Source organism: Heteronotia binoei, chromosome 5 (genome assembly GCF_032191835.1).
Source record: "Heteronotia binoei isolate CCM8104 ecotype False Entrance Well chromosome 5, APGP_CSIRO_Hbin_v1, whole genome shotgun sequence".
NCBI lineage: Eukaryota > Metazoa > Chordata > Lepidosauria > Squamata > Gekkonidae > Heteronotia > Heteronotia binoei.
In genome coordinates, this window is record NC_083227.1 from 17,778,183 (window position 1) to 17,798,448 (window position 20,266).

The window sequence follows — 20,266 nt, forward strand, 5'->3', positions numbered from 1 at the left end:
ATTTCTATGAGGAAATTAGAAGATTATTGTACCTTTGCTTGGGAGGTTTTCTGCCTGCTCTGAATCTGAAATTACAAGAAAGTTCCTCTCAGATGCAAATCCTCAGTTCACATTCCCTTGTGTCAGATCAGTCATTTTAATACAGTATATTTCCTAAACTTTATATGTACATTGGTGTAATTGATTTTGTGCTGCTCACAAACTATACAAATAAATCTGACTTTGACTTTACTCAACCAGGGGGATCACTGCGTGGTCTGTAATGCATCTTGGTACTATTGTTTGTTCAATGCATGTTCCAGCATGTATCTGAGACATTTTGGCCTGGAAACGATTACCAAAGGTGCAAGAGTTATACATATTCATTTCTCAGATATTGTTCTTGAATGTCTGCATCCCAGTGTTTTCTGCATTACTGTTTCTTTGTTTAATTGCTGTTCTGGCCTGTTCCGGCTTTTACCCTGTCCCAATTTATACCGAGGGGGGGGGTGGGGTGGGATGTTGCTTTTTGCATTTGGGGGGAGTGTATCTGAATCCGCAGCCTGCTCTTTGGTGGGGCTACGGGGGATTTGTGCAAAGGGGGCACAAAGCAGGGAAGGGTTGCGATGCTTGAAAGCAGGGCTTTTTTGTAACTGGAACTCCTATGCATATTAGGCCACACACCTCTGATGTAGCCAATCCTTCAAGAGCATATAGGGCCTAATGTAAGCTTTTGGAGGACTGGCTATATTAGAGGTGTGTGGCCTAATAAGTAAAGGAGTTCCTGCTACAAAAAAAGGCCTGCTTGAAAGAATGGCTGAGGAAGGGTTGCTGACCTCCCAGTGGGGCCTGGAGATCTCTCAGAATTTGAACTGATCCCCCAGAGACAGGAATGGCTAGTCAACAGGGTGGACTCCATGGCATTAGACCCTGAAGAGGTTCCACTCCCGCCTCCAAATCCCTCCATCCCCGTTCTTCACCCCACCAATCTTCACGTATTTCGCACCCAGGAGTTGGCAACTGGAGGCAGCTGGTAGAGATGCTGGAAACCAGAGGCAGTGGGGGTCAGGTTGCCAGATGCCCCCTGGCCACTGGCAGGGGATGGGGGTGTGGATAGGGCTGCAAGGTCCAGGCTGAGAAACTCTTGCAAATTTGGGGATGGAGCTTTGGAGGACAGGGACCAGCGAGGCAGAGGCCCCACACTCCAAAGCATCCATTTCCCCCCAGGTATGGTACAAAGTGATCAGGAAAGAAACGGTTTATTTCTCTGCAGTGAATCAATCCCCAGAGACCTGAAAAACCTAAAATACCTTTTCCCTTGATACACAATCATAATTTTAGACCTCTGCCCATTGATTCGTATAGGCACCCTATTCTGACGTATCTCTATCAACGCCACTCGGCTGATTTTCTCATGTTAATTAATTAAACTCAATCAACAATGCTGTTCTATATTATTCCAGATATCTGTAACATTCTTCAGCTGCTACATGTTTCCCTTTGTGGTTCGGTCTTCAGAATTCTAGCTAGCTTAGTTTGTCTTCAAAGTAGCACTACAACAAAGTATTGCAATACACACAGCCTCCCTTCCCCCACACACCCAGGGAACAGTCTTTTTTTTTTCTACCACAGAGCTCATTGTCTGATACACAGCTTCTGTCTTTGTAGATGTGGGGGTAGTTCAGATCGGGGAGTTGCCAGTCTCCTGCCGGGAGACAACCAAATCTGTCCCCTCGAAGGGGAACTGAGATAAGCTGTAATTCCAGGGGATCCCCAAGTCCCACCTGGAGGCTGGCATCCCTAAGGCGGTGGGTTAAAGGAAAGGCATTTTCTTTTTTCTATCCATCCTATTTTCTGAGATGGCTGGAGAGCATTGGATACGCCGGCAGCGGACGGAACCCTCTGCAGAGTTACTCCCGAGCAGCCCCGTTGAGCTGCCTAGGGCGTTACAGACAGCAGCCGGGCCGAAGTCCGCTCTGTTCAGCTCCCGGAAATGACGAAAAATATTTTCATTCATCTGCAGCAGTTAAGGGGTTAAACCAACAAAGCTCCTTGCTAGAGAGGCTAAGCGGGGCTGGGTGGAGTGGAAAGGCTCTTTTCCGATCTGTGCGGGTGGAGCGGGGGTGGGTTGCTTCTGGATCGCCCAAGAGGACAAAAGGGGCTTCAGGCAGGTAACAGCGGATAAAAGCCGTACAGTCGGAGCCTGGGAAGGTTTACTCACAAGTAAGACACGGGGGATAAGCTCAGAAATCTTGGGAAAGAGGAGTGTTAACACAATTATAGATTCAGGCAAAGAGCCAGGTTGGTCTGAAGCAGAAGAACAAAATTCAAGTCCAGAGACACCTTTAAGACCAAGGAACTTTATTCAAGATATGAGAGTTCGGGTGCATGCAGGATGCTTTCTTCATGGTATAAGCTGCTTCAGGTACATTGAAATGGAATTTACCAGACTACCAGTCCATACATTTAGCTAGAGTGTGAGCAGAAGATTAGCATCCAAAGTAATGAGGATGTTTAACCAGGGGTCGTTTTGTAGAAAAACAGGTGGTGGAGCTCATTAGCATACCTCATTAGCATATGCTTCCCCCCCCCCTCCCCAAAGCAACCCTACACAAGAAAGGAGAGCTCCAGGTGAGCGAGGCCTGCTTGGTCTGGCCTGAGATCCAGGCAGCCCAAGCAGGCCTTGCTCACCTGGGGGTCTCCTTGGCCGCTCACCCCCCAGTCAAAAGGCCAGCAAGGCACCCGCCACCCAAAATGAGCCTGCTTGGCGGGGGAGGGCGGGATATAAATAAAATTTTACTTACTTACTTACAAAATCACATAAGAAGTGGAGAAAGGGTGGCATGGGCTTCTCCAGAGGTTAATGATGGCTGCTGGGGGCATGGCAAAGCCTCTGGTGACTGGCTGGCTGCTAATCCAGGGATTGTTATGCAGCTGCACCTACTATTCAATGGATAAGATAGGTGGGGAGGAGGAGGAGGGGGGCCCTCAAAAAGTTTCAGGAGCTGTGCTCCTGTGAACTCCTGCTGAATTTAACAGATTCCAGGACCAAACAGGAATAACTGGCTTAGTTTTTATGGTTACTATTTAAGAACATAAGAATATAAGAGAAGCCATGTTGGATCAGGCCAATGGCCCATCCAGTCCAACACTCCGTGTCACACAGTGGCCAAAAAATCCAAGTGTGATCAGGAGGTCCACCAGTGGGGCTAAGGCACTAGAAGCCCTCCCACTGTGCCCCTCCAAGCACCAAGAATACAGAGCATCACTGCCCCAGACAAAGAGTTTCAGTGATAAGCTGTGGCTAATAGCCATTGATGGACCTCTGCTCCATATGCTTATCCAATCCTCTCTTGAAGCTGTCTATGCTTGTAGCCGCCGCCACCTCCTGTGGCACTGAATTCCATGTGTTAATCAGCCTTTAGGTGAAGAAGTACTTCTTTTTATCTGTTCTAGCCCGATTGCTTAGCAATTTTATTGAATGTCCATGAGTTCTTGTATTGTGGGAAAGGGAGAAAAATTCTTCTTTCTCTACCTTCTGTATCGCATGCATAATCTTGTAAACCTCCATCATGTCACAAGGGGTTCATTCCAGGGGACAGCAAAGTAGGAGTCAAGTGCACCTTTAAGATCAACAAAGTTTTATTCAGAAAATCTGATGAAGTGTGCTTGGAGCACACGAAAGCTTACATTCTGAATAAAACTCTGTTGGTCTTAAAGGCCAACACGGCTGCCCACTTGGATCTATTCCAGGGGAGAGGAATAGTGAAGGGCAGAAGATGTACCCTTCTTCATCATGGGATGCTGAGATTAAGTAACTGTTAATTAATTAACTGTGACCCCGTTGTTATGCCCCATCCATCTTAATGCATGTCTCAGTTAACGACTCTTAGGGGCTTTAAGTGCTTTCAAAATTAGCTTTTCTGAGGTCTGTTTTAATTTGTTAGCTGCCTTGGTGGTGCTTGTGGGGGACAGATGGTTGGGCTCTGAATACTGTAAATGAATAAATTGTCAGCTACTGAGGTCTGAGGGAAGCCCAGAAAGAGTGCCATGCCTGATCAGGAGGGGAGGAATCATTCGTGCCAATTGGATCCTTCACATTACAGCCTATATTGAAACTGGAGCCCCAAGGACAGGCTGATTCTCCAGTCATCTAAAGTCAAGACCATATCATCTGCAATAAACTTTTAAACGGCCAAATAGAGATGGTTTACTTTCCTGAAGGCCCAAACAAGCATATCTAACAAAGCTCAATGCATAATATAGGACAATAACACTAACCCTGATCCACTACAAACAATAAAAATGAAGCTCCTTCTGATCCACTGAGCCAGTCCTTTGGTGTGTCTTGATCAGATCTGGTGATGTAGCTCCATTCCCTTTTGGTTTCTTTCTGCCTTTGTGATCTCTTTTCCTCTTTCTCTTTGTAGCCATGTGAGTAAGAGTATCTTTCCACACTCATAGGTAACCCAAGAGAAGGGGAAGGAGATGGAAGAGGAGGACCCAGAAGGACCTAGAATAGGCAAGAGATCAAGGGAAAGTCTCCAACCAACCCAGGCTGGGAGTGGTTTTGAATATTGGGAAAGAGCTGTGCCAGGGATCCTGTCTCAGGACACAATGACTGCAAATGACCGCAACCACTGCTTCCGGCAGTTCCACTACCATGAGGCTGATGGACCCCGAGAGGTTTGCAGCCATCTCCATGGACTTTGCAGGCACTGGCTGGAGCCCGAGAGGCGCACCAAGAAGCAGATCCTGGACCTGGTGATCCTGGAGCAGTTCCTGGCCATCCTGCCCCAGGAAATGCAGTGCTGGGTGAGAGGATGTGAGCCAGAGAGCAGTTCCCAGGCAGTGGCCCTGGCCGAAGGTTTCCTTCTGAGTCAGGCCGAGGAGAAGAGACAGGCAGAGCAGGTGAGGGGTTTTCCTTCACTCAGTTCCAGCAAAGACCTTATCCTAAGGCTTCTCTGCCAGGTATTTCTACCTTTAGAGAATTCACGAGACTGGGGAGAAAATTCAACCCTGATTTTTGGCCTTGTGGTTGAACCAGCTCTGCTGGTCAAAGTAGGGATGAGGAGTCTGGGAGTGGGGCAGGATTTGTCTTCTCAGCCTCTTCCATTTCTTCTCTTACTAGTCTCCCTTCCTGTTGTTTCAGATGTGGGGACCAGCTGTAAAGATGGAAGCGCAGTTCTCTGAGGCAGATGGAGCTTCATTAGAGAAAAGTCAGAGGGCGCAGGTCCAGAAGTGTGCCCAAGATGCCCTGTCAATTGGTAAAGATGGGATTGATGCACCTTGTGAAGTTGTTGGGTGGAAAGTTTGAGGCAGGAGAAAAAGGAAATATTTCCGCTCACTGAGCAGAGGAGACTTCTGGGACATAGTGCTCCAGGATGTTTTGATGGCCACTCACTTGAAGGGAGAGTAGATGGATTCCTGGAAGGCCATTACATTCTGATATACATGAATGAAAATATTTGTATCTCACTTTCCTTCCATTAGCTGGACTCTGGGTGGCCCCAAAAAGGATAAGAGGTTGCCCTGACGGGGATAGGGCAGTCAAGCCTGATCTTGTCAGATCTCGGAAGCTAAGTAGGGTCAACTCTGGCAAGTATTTGGGTGGGAGACCTCCTTGGTATACCAGCAGTAATAGGGGCAGGGGCAGGCTTTATTCAGCCACTTCTCTGAATATCCTCTAGGCCCTCAGTAGGGGTCAGTCACCAGAGATCACCATGACTTTCAGGTGCACACATGCACACACACAGACATATAAAATACACAAATCCTCCCTCAAAAAAAAAAAAAGGATAGAAAGAAAAATGTGGATGCAGTTGCTTGCTATGGTGAATAAATAGAACCTCTATATTGCTGTGAGTTGGATGTCCCTGGCTAGTTCAGTTTTTGTTGTTGTTCAGTTGCACAGTCGAGTCTGACTCTTTGTGACCCCATGGACAAAGTCACGCCAGGCCCTCCTGTCTTCCACCATCCTCCGAAGTCTGCTCAAATTCGTGTTAGTTACATCAGTAACACTGCCAGCCATCTCATCTTTTGCCATCCCCTTCTTCCTCTGCCTTCTGTCTTTCCCAGCATCAGGGTCTTCTTCAGTGAGTGCTCCCTTCTCATTTGGTGGCCAAAGTATTTGGGCTTCAGCTTCTGACCTTCCAGGGAACAGTCAGGGTTGATTTCCCTTAGGACTGACTGATTTGATCTTCTTGCAGTCCAAGGGACTCTCAAGATTCTTCTCCAGCACCACAGCTCAAAAGCATCTATTCTTCTGTGCTCAGCCTTCCTTATGGTCCAGTTCTCACAGCCATACATTACTACTGGGAATACCATCGCTTTGACTATACGGACTTTTGTTGGCAGGGTGATGTCTCTACTTTTTAATATACTGCCCAGGTTTGCCATAACTGTCCTCCCAAGGAACAAATGTCTTTTAATTTCATGGCTACAGTCACCATCTGCAGTGATTTTGGATCCCAGAAATGTGAAGACTGTCACTACTTCCATGTCTTTCCCTTCTATTTGCCAAGGTGTGATGGGGCCAGATGCCATAATCTTTGTTTTTTTTCAGGTTGAGTTTCAAGCCTACTTTTGTGCTCTCCTCTTTCACCCTCACCAAGAGGTTCTTTAGGTCCTCCTCACTTTCTGCCATTAGAGTGGTATCATCTGCATATCTGAGGTTGTTGATGTTTTTCCCAGCAATCTTAATTCTGGCTTGTGCTTCATCCAGGCCAGCGTTCTGCATGATGTACTCTGCATATAAATTAAATAAGCAGGGTGACAATCTACATCCTTGTTGAACTTTTTTCCTATTCTAAACCAATCAGTTGTTCCATATCCTTTTCTGACAGTTGCTTCTTGACCCTTGTGCAGGTTTCTCAGGAGACGTGAGGTGGTCTGGTACTCCCATCTCTTTAAGGACTTGCCACAGTTTGTTGTGATCCAGACAATCAAAGGCTTTAGCGTAGTCAATGAAACAGAAATAGACGTTTTTCTGATACTCCTGTGCTTTCTCCATAATCCAGCGAATGCTGGCAATTTGATCTCCAGTTCTTCGACCTCTCCGAAACCCAGCTTGAACTTCTGGTAGTTCCCGATCTACATACTACTGAAGCCTAGCTTGTAGGATCTTTAACATGACCTTGCTGGCATGTGAAATGAGTGCACTGGTGCGATAGTTTGAACATTCCTTGGCATTACCCTTCTTTGGGATTGGAATATAAACTGACCTTTTCCAATCCTTTGGCCACTGTTACGTTTTCCAAATTTGTTGACATAATGTGTGCATCACTTTAACAGCATCATCTTTTAGGACTTTGAATAGCTCAACTGGGATGCCGTCATCTCCGCTCGCTTTGTTGTTTGTAATGCTTTCTAAGGCCCATTTGACTTCACATTCCAGGATGTCTGGCTCGCGGTCAGCGATTTCACCATCATGGTTGTCAAGGACATTGAGATCCTTCTTGTATAATTCTTCTGTGTATTCTTGCCACCTCTTCCTGATCTCATCTGCTTTTTTAAAATTCAATTTTATCAGGTCTCAAAAGCTAAGCAGGGTCAGCCCTGCTTAGTACTACCACCAAAGATGTCCAGGGTTGCTATGCAGAGGCGGGCAATGGCAAACCAGCCTGGAATGTCTCTTACCTTGAATAATTGTGGGGGTCTCTGTCAATGTTCCCTTTAAGCTGCAGAGTCTTGTGAGCGAAAATTCTACTTTGTGAACTACTGGCATTAAATTGTAAGCTACTGGCATTAAAGTGAGCTACTGCATAAATTAGTGTGCTCTGGGGTCATCCTTCCGGAGCTAAGACAAGAATGTATGAGTTGGAGGCTAAAAATCTGTGAGCTGGCTAGAGGGAACACTGGTCCCTATAAGTCAGATCTGACTTGAGGACACTTTACACCCACGCCCACCCATGTTCAGGGGCAGTATACCTCTGAACACGCATTTCCAGAGGCCAATAATTGGGCTTCTCAGCCCCTGCTTAAGGGCTTTCCAGGGGCTTTTGACAGGCCACAGTCAGAAAGAGGATACTGGGCTAAGAATGCCAGGCCATAGCTTGCCCCCCCCCACCCCCACAATGAGGTTTGGGGGTGAACCATGTGATGAACATCATATCCTGTTGATGTTTGATCTTGCTGAATATTTGGATGTGAATTCAGAGCATCAACAGATGCCCTGGGACCCCATTGGTATTACAGAATGTCTGCTGTTGGGCTAAAATCACGTCCGGGTTTGGGGCTGGATGTGCTGATGACGTGTTGTTCAATGTGATTTCTGGCCTCTCTTCCAGTCCAGATTCAGGGGCTTGTGGGAGAGCCCAGCTGGCAGGAGACTAGGTTGCCTAGAGTTTTGGTTTAATCCACCAGGGATACTGTAACCTTTTCAGCTCCCGAGTTCAGAGGACATTTCTAACTGCCTCCTTCCCTCCATATCTCATGGATACCTGGTGTTTATCTTCCACCTCTCCATTAGTTTATTAAAAAGCATTACAAATTTAACAAAATACGGAGTCAAAGCTAGAATTCACCTTTCCAATTGTATCTCCTTCGCAGGACGTGAAGAGATGTTGTCAAGTCGTCATCTTTCCAGTGGACCGCAAATGTCTGCTCCCTTTCTGGTCCAGGTACGAATGGGGGACAGTCAGCCCCTCCTCCTTTCTCAAGGATGGAGGCCTTTGCTGCGGCTGTCCAAAGAAGAGAGGCTCTGAACACAACTCCCTTTACACATAGCAAGCTCTACATAAGAACATAAGAGAAGCCATGTTGGATCAGACCAATGGCCCATCCAGTCCAACACTCTGTGTCACACAGTGGCCAATATATGTGTGTGTGTGTGTATATATATATACACACACACACACATATACACACACACACTGTGGCTAATAGCCACTGATGGACCTCTGCTCTAGATTTTTATCCAATCCCCTCTTAAAGCTGGCTATGCTTGCACCCTCCCAGAATGCCCCTGTCCATTGAGACTGTCATATCTGCCTGGCATGATCTGTGACATGGAATTTGCTTTTTCTTTCAGTCTCCTTTTTCCTTTGAAGAGGTGACTGTGTATTTCACCAAGGCTGAATGGGCCCTGCTGGATTCAAGCCAAAAAACTCTCTATAGGGAAGTCATGCTGGAGAACTATGGGCATGTGAAGTCTCTGGGTAAGAACCTTTCATACGTGCCAGTTGCTGCCATTGGGATGATGCAGGACTTGGGGTGGCTGGAGAGAGTGACCTCAGCCCCCTGGCTGACTCAGGGGCAGCTGAGGCTGGTGTTGTGGCCATCATCCTAGCAACAAAGGGTGCCCTAGCCTGTGGCCAAGGCAGGGCTGAGAGACCCTCAAGAAGACTCTGGAAGGGGCCAGCTCCCGATTTCTCAGTGGCCAACCTTTACCACATGCCCTTACCCCAAATGGGATTATAGCCCTTAGCTCTGACTTTGATCAGGAAACGATCCATCTGCTCTGTACTGGTTGGGATTTGGGGCTTTGACTTTAACCACGGTTCCATCCTTCCAGATGAATTTTTTGTCTTCCTTGGAGTTGTTTCCTTCCCCTTATAAGACTGCTCACTATCTCTGTCTGTCTCTCTGCCAAATAATCTTATTATATTGTTCACAATATTATTACCACTTAACACGGAGCATTAAAGCAACAAGCAGAGTGCATAAAGTCCGGTGGAAAAATAAATTAAATCACAAAATCCATTATAAGTTCACACTCATCAGTTCTCAAATGGAATCCAGCAAATCCATAAGATTTGCACATGAGGATTCATTCTGATGACCTCTTCCTCAGAGAACTATGTAAGTAACAAACAATGTTTTACTCTATGCACTATGTAAAGCCACAAGGAATTTAACAGAAACCAGATATAATGCATCTTACCCCCAGATAGTGATAGCATGTACCAAACTATGCCATCATATGTGGTTTATATGTCCACCCTGTATGGTTTATAGGTCCAATTAATTAGTTGTTTAATTAAGTCTGTAAAACACAAGGCAATTATTCTAGTGGGTTTTTTTAAAGGATGGAAAATATCCAGTAATGTTATAAGTTACTTCCATCAACCTTGTATTACTTAATCTAAATTGTGACTTACCCAAGTTTTCAAATAATTATTTTAGACAAGGCACTCCTATTTTACTCCAAGCCACTTAAGGCAAATGTTTTCTATGACCAAGTAGCTTTGCAAAGAACATCCTTACCATCTAGTGCAGGGGTGGCCAATCCGTGGCTCAGGAGACACATGTGGCTCTTTCACAAATATTATGTGATTCTCAAAGCCTACACCGCCCCATCAGCTGGCTTGAATAAGGCATTTGTCTTTTAAAATCATTTTGCCAAGCCAAACCAGCTGGCAGCTTGGATAATGCATTTAAAATTAAAGTTCTTTTCTTTCCACCTCTCCCTCTCCCCATTTATTTGCCTGCCTGCCTTCCTCCTTCCTTTATCTTGTGGTCTCAAACATCTGACGTTCATGTCTTGCCGCTCTCAGACATCTAACATTTATTCTATGTGGCTCTTATGTTAAGCAAGTTTGGCCACCCCTGATCTAGTGGCTTATACAAGTCATAGCAGCTTTTAGAGGATACCAGTGTAAAGTTACAGCAAAGAGCATTATTTAAAGTTACAGGGACATAAGAACATAAGAGAAGCCATGTTGGATCAGGCCAATGGCCCATCCAGTCCAACACTCTGTGTCACACAGTGGCCAAAAAAAAAATTATATATATATATACACACACACATACACACACACATATATACACACTGTAGCTAACAGCCACTGATGGACCTCTGCTCCATATTTTTATGTAACACAAGGGCATCATTTACAGTTACAGAGTTTCAAGGAATTACATTATTTTACCCAACAGAATTTTATTCACCCATTTTTATATGTTACACTTAAAAGAAACAAGAATAATCTGTAACAGAGTTCAGTTCCAAGGGTGCTTATGTCAGGGAAGTCCAAATGCTTAGTGACCCAAGCCTGAGGGCATACAGAACAGCCATTGCACGAATAATATCCTCTGAGCAATAAAATGGGTTTAGGGACCATCAGAATGTATCTATGGGACCGCCTCCTCCCCTGTGTCTGTGGAAGGGCGTTATGCTCCACTGGTCAAAATCTGCTGGTGATCCCTGGCCTGAAAGAGGTCTGGCTGTCCTCAGCAAGGTCTGACAAGTAGCTGGACTTTTTGGCACTGTGTGTTCCTCTAGGGTGGGCTTCCTGAGGGCTTTCCTCTAATGTGACATTCTGTAATGACAAAATGACTCTGGCTGCTATTGAGAGCAGTTTGGAGAGCCAGTTTGGTGTAGTGGTTAAGTGTGTAGTGTGGTTTGGTGTAGTGGTTAAGATTTGATTCCCCACTCCTCCACTTGCACCTGCTGGAATGGTCTTGGGTCAGCCATAGCTCTGGCAGAGGTTGTCCTTGAAAGGGCAGCTGCTGTGAGAGCCCTCTCAGCCCCACCCACCTCACAGGGTGTCTGCTATGGGGGAGGAAGGTAAAGGAGATTGTGAGCTGCTCTGAGACTCTTCAGAGTGGAGGGCGCGATATAAATCCAATATCTTCTTCTATTATTATTATTGTTGTTGTTGTTGTTGTTTTGCCTTATCCTGGCCAATGCTGGGCTCCAGGCAATGTACATCAACATAAAATACATATAATATCAGTAAATCCAATGAATTAAAAAGCAGTTCATTAAAAACAGCTATGGTCTCTTTCTGAACATAAGATACACATTTCCAAAGAGACAGGTTGGCTCTGTGCTTCTAGAAGGAAAAAATGCCTGGGTGATTCAGAAATGGCTGCACAACAGAAAATAGACAGGCCCAGCCAAGGCCCAGAGAACAGCTCAGAGATACAAAGAAAATGCTCTGAGTGTAGGTAACCCTACACAGCAGGGTTGCTTTTCTCACTGGTTATTACCTGTATTCCCTAACAAAAGGCACCTCTTCAAAAACCACGGGAGCCCCTTTTGAACTGTAGGGTTCACTTTGTGAGCTCCTGGCTTCTCACTGCTCCTTAGCAAACATGTATTTGTGGGAATTTGAAAACCAGCTCCTTGGCTCTCATGACATTTAGAAGGACACTTAGTGTAGTTGCAGGACTAGATATCTTGATAACTTCTTGTATTTATTGGTCAAGAGCAGAGAATCTAAAGAGCTGCATGGCACATCAAGTGGGAACAGCGGGGAAATGAATCTTTGCCACTTTCCCTCTTGAAGGACATACTGGGAAGGAGGGAAGGAATAGGCAGAATATGAACGCAACTGTACGGGAGGGCTTGACAGGGATAAGGTGTGACTGATGGCTGAGTTTCAGTGGAAAGAAGATCTGACTGAGGACTTGCACACTCATTCACGAGCAGGGCCTGCCTGATGGCTTGGCTTCTTGTCTGGGTGTAGATGGAAACTCTTTCTTTATTCCAGTAGGAGATGTAAAGAAGACAGCTGGGGAATTCCAGGGGTTTTCTTTGGCAAATGTCAAGAATGAAGATGCTGAAGGAATGTTGAGAGATGGTGATGGACCACAGAGGCAGATGGAAAACCACCCAGGTCAGTAAGCCCATTCCTTGCCAAGGAGGGGGGTTTCCATGCCGGGGGGAAGGTCTGCGTGTGGACCAGAAAATTCACTCCTGGGAAAAAGGGGAATGAAACTGTGGTCTTTGGAAAGATCTTCAGTCAGAGAATGAACGTCATTTCAGAGACGCTAATTCCCTTAGGAGAGAAACCATAAAATGGCTTGGAGTGGAAAAGAGCTTCAGTAGGAAAACTGTCACTTCATGAGGCAGAAGGGTCCTTCTCTGAACTGAAGGCCCTGTTCCACCCTGCCCTCTAAGGCTTTCCCAGCACCTGGAGGGACATTTTCTCTCACTCTGCTCAACCACTGCCACCCCCATCCCCAACCCTTTGATAGAATTACCCACTGTGAGGGTCAGACTCAGAACTCCCAGCTTCCCTTCCAAGTTCTGAGGCCTTGCCTCTGTGTTTCCCTCTACCCAGCACCTGGTTACCACAGGGAGAACTTGCTTCCTTGTGCAACCTCGGGGCTTTGTTTCAAATTGCTTGTACTTGATGGTGGAGGTCTATGTAGTACAGAGAACCACTTCCAGGATCAAAAGTTATGACCTGAGGGAGATAATAAGTTTATAATCATGCTCTTACAGCTTCAAATTAAAGAGGAGATTCAAAAGAAATGGGTAAAACACAGCTCCTCTGTCCCTCCCCCTCTAGATGCCCTATCAGTTTTTAAGTATAAGGCAGGCTTCTTAGTTTAGAAAGTTACAGATTTTCAAAGGAGCTCCACTAATTTCACTCCTCTTCCTCAAATGTAGGCCAGCACCTGGCAATGGCTGCCTCCTCCCGACCCTAGTCTAGTCTCCCTTTGAAATGCGCCCAAAAGAGCCCCTCCTCCTTTCTACCAGCAGTTTTATCATCTCTTTCCCCTCCCACTGATTAGGTCAGGCTGGGTCAAATAAGCTTTTTCTGAAGTCTGCAGGAGTTTCTTCCTGAAACCTTTCTAGTCTCTATTCCTCCACATCTCTCCTCCCTGCTTTGGGATGGAGGGAAAGAGAACTGGAGTGTCCCATTATTTCTTGCCTGCTCTCTGCCCAGAGAGAAAAAAAAGTTTGAAATTAGATTGCTCAGTTCAAACCTCCATTACAAAATGTATTTCTTCACCACATCTAAGAAGTCACACAGAGCCAAATAATTGGTCAGTGTCCCAAACAAGCATCTCTAATTCAGGAGGCTTAATGTATGTCCCGCGTGCTTTTTTCCTGCATTCCGATTTGGTGACCCACCCATCGCCATACCCTCTCCCCACTCCTTCCTGAGGAGCTGGTAAAAGCAGTGGCCGCCCGCGTGCTTCTTCCTGCGTTCTGATTCAAAAAGCACACGAGTGGCTGTTGCCCAGACAGCTCCTTCTGAAGTGGGGGAGAGGGCTGGGCTGTGTGCACTTTACACACGTGATTAGCGTCCGAGGGGGGTGGCGACGCGGGTTTCAGCCTGGGGTGGAAAAACCCCTAGCGCCGTGCCTGATTTGAGTGTGGATGAAACTTAAGGGGCAGATTAGACCTCCTTGTGTGGGTTTTAAAAGGATCTCTCTTTATTCCAACAGGGAAAGATCGGCAGAACGAGGATGAGGAACAGCATCCACTATTGCCAGATGAATACATGAGGGGAAACTTCTGGAATCAAGAAAGCCTCATGAGGCAGAAAGGCAGCCATGTGGTCAAGAAGAGAGACAAACCCATTCCTTGTCAAAGGGAGGATTTCCAAGAAGTCATTCACATGGTGGAGGAAACAGACAAGGACCTCGAGTGTGGAAGGAACATTTCAGATCAGACCCAATATAAGGTCCATTTAGAAGTACATAGTGGAAAGTGCACCCATGAATGCCTGGAAAGTGGAAATACTATAATTTGCAGAGGAGAGCTTTGTAGACATCAAAAAACACATAGAGGAGAGAAATTTTACAGATGCTTAGATTGTGGCAAGAGCATTTCAGAGAAATCAGACTTTGTTCAGCACCAAAGAATTCACTCAGGAGAGAAGCAATTTATCTGCTCAGAGACTGGAATGGCTTTCTCTGATGGAAGAAAACATAATGTACACATCCCAAAACCCAGTATAATGAAGGGACATAAATGCTTTCAGTGTGGAAAGTACTTCCGATATAGACCACATCTCAAGGTGCACCAAAAGGTCCACAGAGGGGAGAAACCGTTTGAATGCTCAGAGTGTGGGATGAGATTCAATTCCATTAGCCTTCTTCAAAGGCATCTAAGAATCCACTCAGGGGAGAAGCCCTTTGAATGCTCAGAGTGTGGAAAGAAATTCCGTTCCAGTAGCCATCTTAAAGAGCATCATCGAACCCACACAGGAGAGAAGCCTTATGAATGCTCAGAGTGTGGAAAGCGATTCATTCAGAGTAGCCATCTTCAGATACATCAAGTAACCCACTCAGAGGAGAAGCCCTTTGAATGCTCTGAGTGTGGGAAGAGATTCCGTTCCAGTGGTCATCTTCAAAAGCATCAACGAACCCACACTGGAGAGAAACCTTTTGAATGCTCAGAGTGTGGGAAGAGATTCCGTCGGAGTGACACTCTTCAAGAGCATCAACGAATCCACACAGGGGAGAAGCCCTTTGAATGCTCAGAATGTGGGCAGAGTTTTAGATGGAGTCGCAGTCTTCGACATCATCTAAGAACCCACACAGGGGAGAAGCCTTTTGACTGCTCAGAGCGTGAGAAGAGAGTCAGTTCCAGTAGCATTCTTCAAAGATATCTAAGAACCCACACTGGGGAGAAACCTTTTGAATGCGCAGAGTGTGGGAAGAGATTCAGTAAGAGTGGCTATTTTCAAGAGCATATAAGAACCCACACAGGGGAAAAGCCTTTTGAATGCTCAGTGTGTGGGAGGAAATTCACTCAGAGAAGCCATTTACGACACCATCTAAGAACCCATACAAGGGAAAAGCCCTTTGAATGCTCAGAATGTGGGAAGACATTCAGTCGGAAGGATAATCTTCAACAGCATCAAAGAAGCCACACAGGGGAGAAGCCTTTTGAATGCTCAGAGTGTGGGAAGAGATTTAGTTGGAGAGGCACTTTTCAAAAGCATCAAAGAACCCACACGGAGGAGAAGTCCCTTGAATGTTCAGAGTGTGGGAAGAGATTTAGTCGCCGTGGCAGTTTTCAACAGCATCAATGGATCCATACAGAGGAGAAGCCCTTTGAATGCTCTGAGTGTGGAAAGAGATTCAGTCGGAAAGGCACACTTCAACAACATCAACGAATCCACACAGGGGAAAAGCCCTTTGAATGCTTAGCGTGTGGGAAGAGATTCAGTCGGAAAGGGACTCTTCAAGAGCATCAAAGAACCCACACAGGGGAAAAGCTCTTTGAGTGCTCAGACTGTGGGAAGATGTTCAGTCGGAGTGGCCATCTTAAACAGCATCTAAGAACCCACACAGCAGAGAAGCCCTTTGAATGCTCAAAGTGTGGGAAGAGATTCAGTTGGAGTGGCACTCTTCAAAAGCATCAACAAATTCATACAGGGGAGAAGCACTTTTGAATGTTCAGAGTGTAGGAAGGAATTCAGTTGGAGTAGCAGTCTTCAACAGCATCAATGACCTCACATAAGAGAGAAGCCTTGAATGTTCAGAGGGTAGGAAGTCATTAAGTCAAAGTGGTGCTCTTGAATAGCACCAACAAACCCACACAAAGAAGAAGCCTTTTGAATGATCAGAGTACAGGGAGTGATTCATTTACAGTAGTACTCTTTGAAAATATCTAAGAATGTGCACAGAGGAGAAAACTTTTCAATATGTGCTCTTTAAATGTCTTCTACCTGCATTAAACAAAAGCTGAATAATAGTGGGTTTTAGGCTATTTAGGTAACAAAACCAGATTGTCTAATCCAGGGGTATCAAACATGCAGCCCGTAGGACCAATTAGGCCCCCAGAGGGCTCCCATCAGTCCCCCGAGCATCTGGCTGTCATTTGCTTCCTTGTTCCTCTCTCTTGTTTCCTTGCTTTGCCAGGCTTGCTCAATCACACAGGAGCTGCAGAGCAAAGTCTCTATTTTCTCCATTGGCTGAGGCTCCTCCCTTGGGGAGGAAGGGGTGTGGCAGAGCTTGCTTTGCCAGGCTCTCTCAGTTGTACGGTATATAAGAGAACACTCCGTGAGAGCTTTAACTAATATATATTGAAAATAATGTTTTAAATCACAATATTTTCCACATTAATTTGAACTTATTTCACAGTTCATTTTACAATATACAATATTTTTCTTCATTTGTAGAACTTCCTGAAGTCCAATTCACCAGTGCTGGTGTGATTGCAGTTCCCAAACTGGTGTGGCCTCAACTGGACTGCTGCTACTGTCCACTTTCAGAGAATCCTTCTTCAGGCAGCTCACCAAGGGATGCAGTTTCAATTTGGCACTGCTCTGCTTATCTCCAGGGATCAAGCAAGGCTCCACATTTCTCTTTGTCCTTAGCTTCTTTTGAAAGGACAAAGAAATGTGAAGCCGTGCTTGATCCCTGGAGATAAGCAGAGCAGTGCCAAACTGAAACTGTATCCCTTGGTGAGCTGCCTGAAGAAGGATTCTCTGAAAGGGGACAGAACCAGCAGTCCAGTTGCGGCCACACCAGTTTGGGAACTGCAGTCACACCTGCGTTGGTGAACTGGACTTCAGGAAGTCCTACAAACAAAGAAAAATATTGTATTTTGTAAAATGGACTGTGAAGTAATTTCAAATTAATGTGGAAAATATTGTGATTTAAAATATTGTTTTCAATATATATTAGTTAAAGCTCTCATGGAGTATTCTCTTATATATCTTACTCATACCCTTGAGCTCTCTGGTTTTATCTCTCAGTCGTACAGCAGAGCTACTGAGCCAAGTCCTTCTTCTTTCTTGGTTGAGGCTCCTCCTCCTTCTGGTCTCCTGGGTAAGGAAGGAAAGAGCCAGAGCTTCCTTTGCCCAATTCCTTGCATTGGACTGGGGAGATTCAAAGAAAGCACCTTTAAGACCAACAAGTGCTAATGTTTTAAGCTTGTTTTATTTTTATTTTTTAAAAAATCTTTAATTGTGTTTGTGTCCTTTATAAAGTTTATATATCTGCTACCTGGCATTATGTTTTATGACGCATACGGCCTGGCCCAACAAGGTCTCATTTATGTGAGATCCGGCTGTCATGAGCCCTGATGAGGAGGAGCTGGAAGGGTTAACAGACCTGGAAGAGTTGCCAGCCAGTTCCTCAGCTGAACAAACAGCAGCTGGCCCATCAACCACTCTCCAGGCATCAGTGTGATCTGCCCCCCCCCCCCAACAGTGAGATGAAGACTTCAGTGCCGTTTTTTCCACTCAACATGACTTCACTGACATAACTTCCGGTCTTGATTTTCTGCTGTGACACAGGGATCCATTTTGGTTTTGTTTTGTTTGTTTTGGAGTATATCAATTTTACATTCCGGTTCCACTGACATCAACAAAATCTCTTTAGCACTTAACTCCTGTGGATTCGCAATTACGCCATCTTCCAGGATAAGAGAACCCATTTGTTCTCTAATAAATTGCATTAGTGAGACAAGATCCTGTTTCAGAGAGCTGATTAGAGATAAGATATTTTCTTTGTAGAACGATTCGCTAGGCAGTGCCATTTTCTCTGACAACAATCAGTCTCTTAATCCCCGTTGAAAAGTAACTTCAAGATCCTTTTAAGTCCTCATTCCACAACCGCTCCAGCTGTGATTTCAAATGTACTCCTTTCAAATGCGAATAGGTGACAGAGACAGATCTCTCCAAAATACATCTCGTTTACGTTCAGATCATATTGCAGCCTAATCACAGTCTTTTTAACATGTCCAATTATAATCCGGGTCATTTTTGTTCTTTGTATTCAGTCCAATTTCGATGATTATCAGTATTTCAGATTGCTCAAAGACTTTACGAGGCCATCTCTCTCTTTTTGAGCCAGCCTCTCATTATTATGCAAACATGACCCATTGCCAGCAGTGTAAAAAGTCACTTACTTGTCAGGCAGAATTACTACATTAAGAGTAGAAAGACGCTACTTCAAAGGCGAACTGAGAGAAGCGAAAGTAAGATAGCAGTCGGGCGTTCATCTTTTTCTGCTGGTGCTTCGCCAGCTTTCATATCTGCGGAGCCTCGGGACATGCAAGGAACAAAGGAGCACCTGCGGCTGGACTCCTAGTCCCATCGCAAAAGTCCCATGTGGAGGGGTATCACTTCTGTGACACCCCTCTGACAGCCAGAATCAGAGGTGGTGCAGGAGAGTGATCTGCGGACACCTCTGCTGGCAAGGTGACGGAGCCCGGAAGTCCCAGACTGACTACACTTTCCCGTTACCCCATTATAACCCTTGGTTAATGGTTACTTTGGTATCTTCACATCTAAATTGTTTCCTGCTCAATGTCCTTTTGAAATATTAAAACTTTCAGGTGTGATTTTGCGCTTTCCAGTCAATTCCAGTTCTCTTCCATGCTCCAGCCAACGTTTACCATTGCCAGAGAGACTGGATTAGTTTGGGTTCACTCCCTTTGCCCATCCAGTTTCCATCGTTTAATTAAGGATTCATTCTTAGAACAATCAGTAAATAGGATCAAAGAGCTAACTAAAATAATTAATAATCTAGAAATATATATTCAATGGTCAGTATTAAATTTATACATAACTACAATAAAAGGGACCATGAATGTATACATGATACGAAGGTATTAACTGTGTTCTCAAATATAAATTAATAAGCAATGACAGTACTACTCAGAAAAGTCTCCCGGAAATCTCCAGTTATAGGGGCCACCGTATCTGTCAGAAACTGATCTTGTCAGGGAATTGTACCTTACAAAAAGAGCTGTTCACAGACATACATTTTCCCAAACACAGACAGAATTTTAGAAGCACAAGCCTAAAGCGGTGGGTCATTTGGACCCCAAAAGTGGTAAAATTTGCTAATGCCAACTTTAGTAAACTTATCCTGATTCTGGTTCCCACTGTAGATGAACTTTTCTGGTCCATCTCCCCACTCCCACCCCGATCTCCTGCAGAAGTAGTCTTCTTCCCTCCTCATCTCTACACTAGATCAGCAACTTTTTCTTCTGAAGCCCTGGAATCATTTTTGTGTGTGAATCAGGGTTCCCTCCTCACGTAGAGAGGTCCACCCCAAAAGGTACGCATATAAGATAAACTCTCAGATGAACTGGAGGCACTGCCCTCGCCACATCTCCAGCACCTTCTGTGTTCTCTTTTTCTTTTTCTTTCTCTTTTTTTATGTTGCTGACAATTTTTGCCCAGCTTAGTGGTCTTTCTGAAGTTAAGCAATTTAATGCACTAAGCTGGCTCTTCCTGTACTTGTGCTTATTACTCGATGTTACATTGGGAGTGTAGGGAGGAAGTAAAGGAGAGAGGATATGTTGGTGATTAATTGTTGAGATTTTTTTAAATGAATAGTCTTGGTAGTATGGATGGGTTAGTAATGAAATGTTTACACTATGAACTACCCGCTCATAGGCATTTTTCAAGCAGAGCTTGAGGTTTTCCTGTACTCATGATTTTTATAGGCCTACTCTTTAACGTTCGTATGAATGTCTGGCAATATCCCTTTAGTGCTGGGCATTACTGAGTGCACTTAAATAGAAGGAATTTGGCAGGCTGTATTGCCTTTCAGAGCACATTCTTTGGGTCGGGAAATTTTAGGCTTGCCAATCTCCTGCCTGGGGCGGGGATTCCCCCCGATCTGAGGCCCCCAC

At 45.2% G+C, this 20,266-nt stretch overlaps 2 protein-coding genes across 2 annotated transcripts in view; both read left to right on the forward strand.

Annotated features, from left to right (window-relative positions):
- Positions 1 to 2,079: 2,079 nt before the first annotated feature.
- LOC132571780 (zinc finger and SCAN domain-containing protein 30-like) lies at positions 2,080 to 18,711 on the forward strand. Its single transcript, XM_060238573.1, has 8 exons — positions 2,080 to 2,150; positions 4,444 to 4,890; positions 5,132 to 5,246; positions 8,530 to 8,600; positions 9,011 to 9,137; positions 12,417 to 12,542; positions 14,107 to 14,835; positions 18,647 to 18,711. The coding sequence occupies exons 2-8, from the start codon at positions 4,468 to 4,470 to the stop codon at positions 18,709 to 18,711; spliced, it is 1,656 nt and encodes a 551-aa protein (XP_060094556.1). The 5' UTR covers positions 2,080 to 2,150; positions 4,444 to 4,467.
- The window catches only part of LOC132571781 (zinc finger protein 24-like), a 32,366-nt gene continuing 14,236 nt past the window's right edge, over positions 2,137 to 20,266 (forward strand). The window contains exon 1 of the mRNA XM_060238574.1: positions 2,137 to 2,202. The gene's annotated coding sequence lies outside the window, so the exon portion shown is untranslated. The remainder of the gene's footprint in view (positions 2,203 to 20,266) is intronic.

Coding starts and splice junctions, on each gene's coding strand:
- LOC132571780 (XM_060238573.1), top strand. CDS start 4,468: ATGGAAGAGGAGGACCCAGAAGGACCTAGAATAGGCAAGAGATCAAGG. Junction 8,601..9,010: donor CTGCTCCCTTTCTGGTCCAG/GTACGAATGGGG, acceptor TTTTTCTTTCAG/TCTCCTTTTTCCTTTGAAGA. Junction 14,836..18,646: donor TGGAAAGAAATTCCGTTCCA/GTAGCCATCTTA, acceptor GTGCTTCGCCAG/CTTTCATATCTGCGGAGCCT.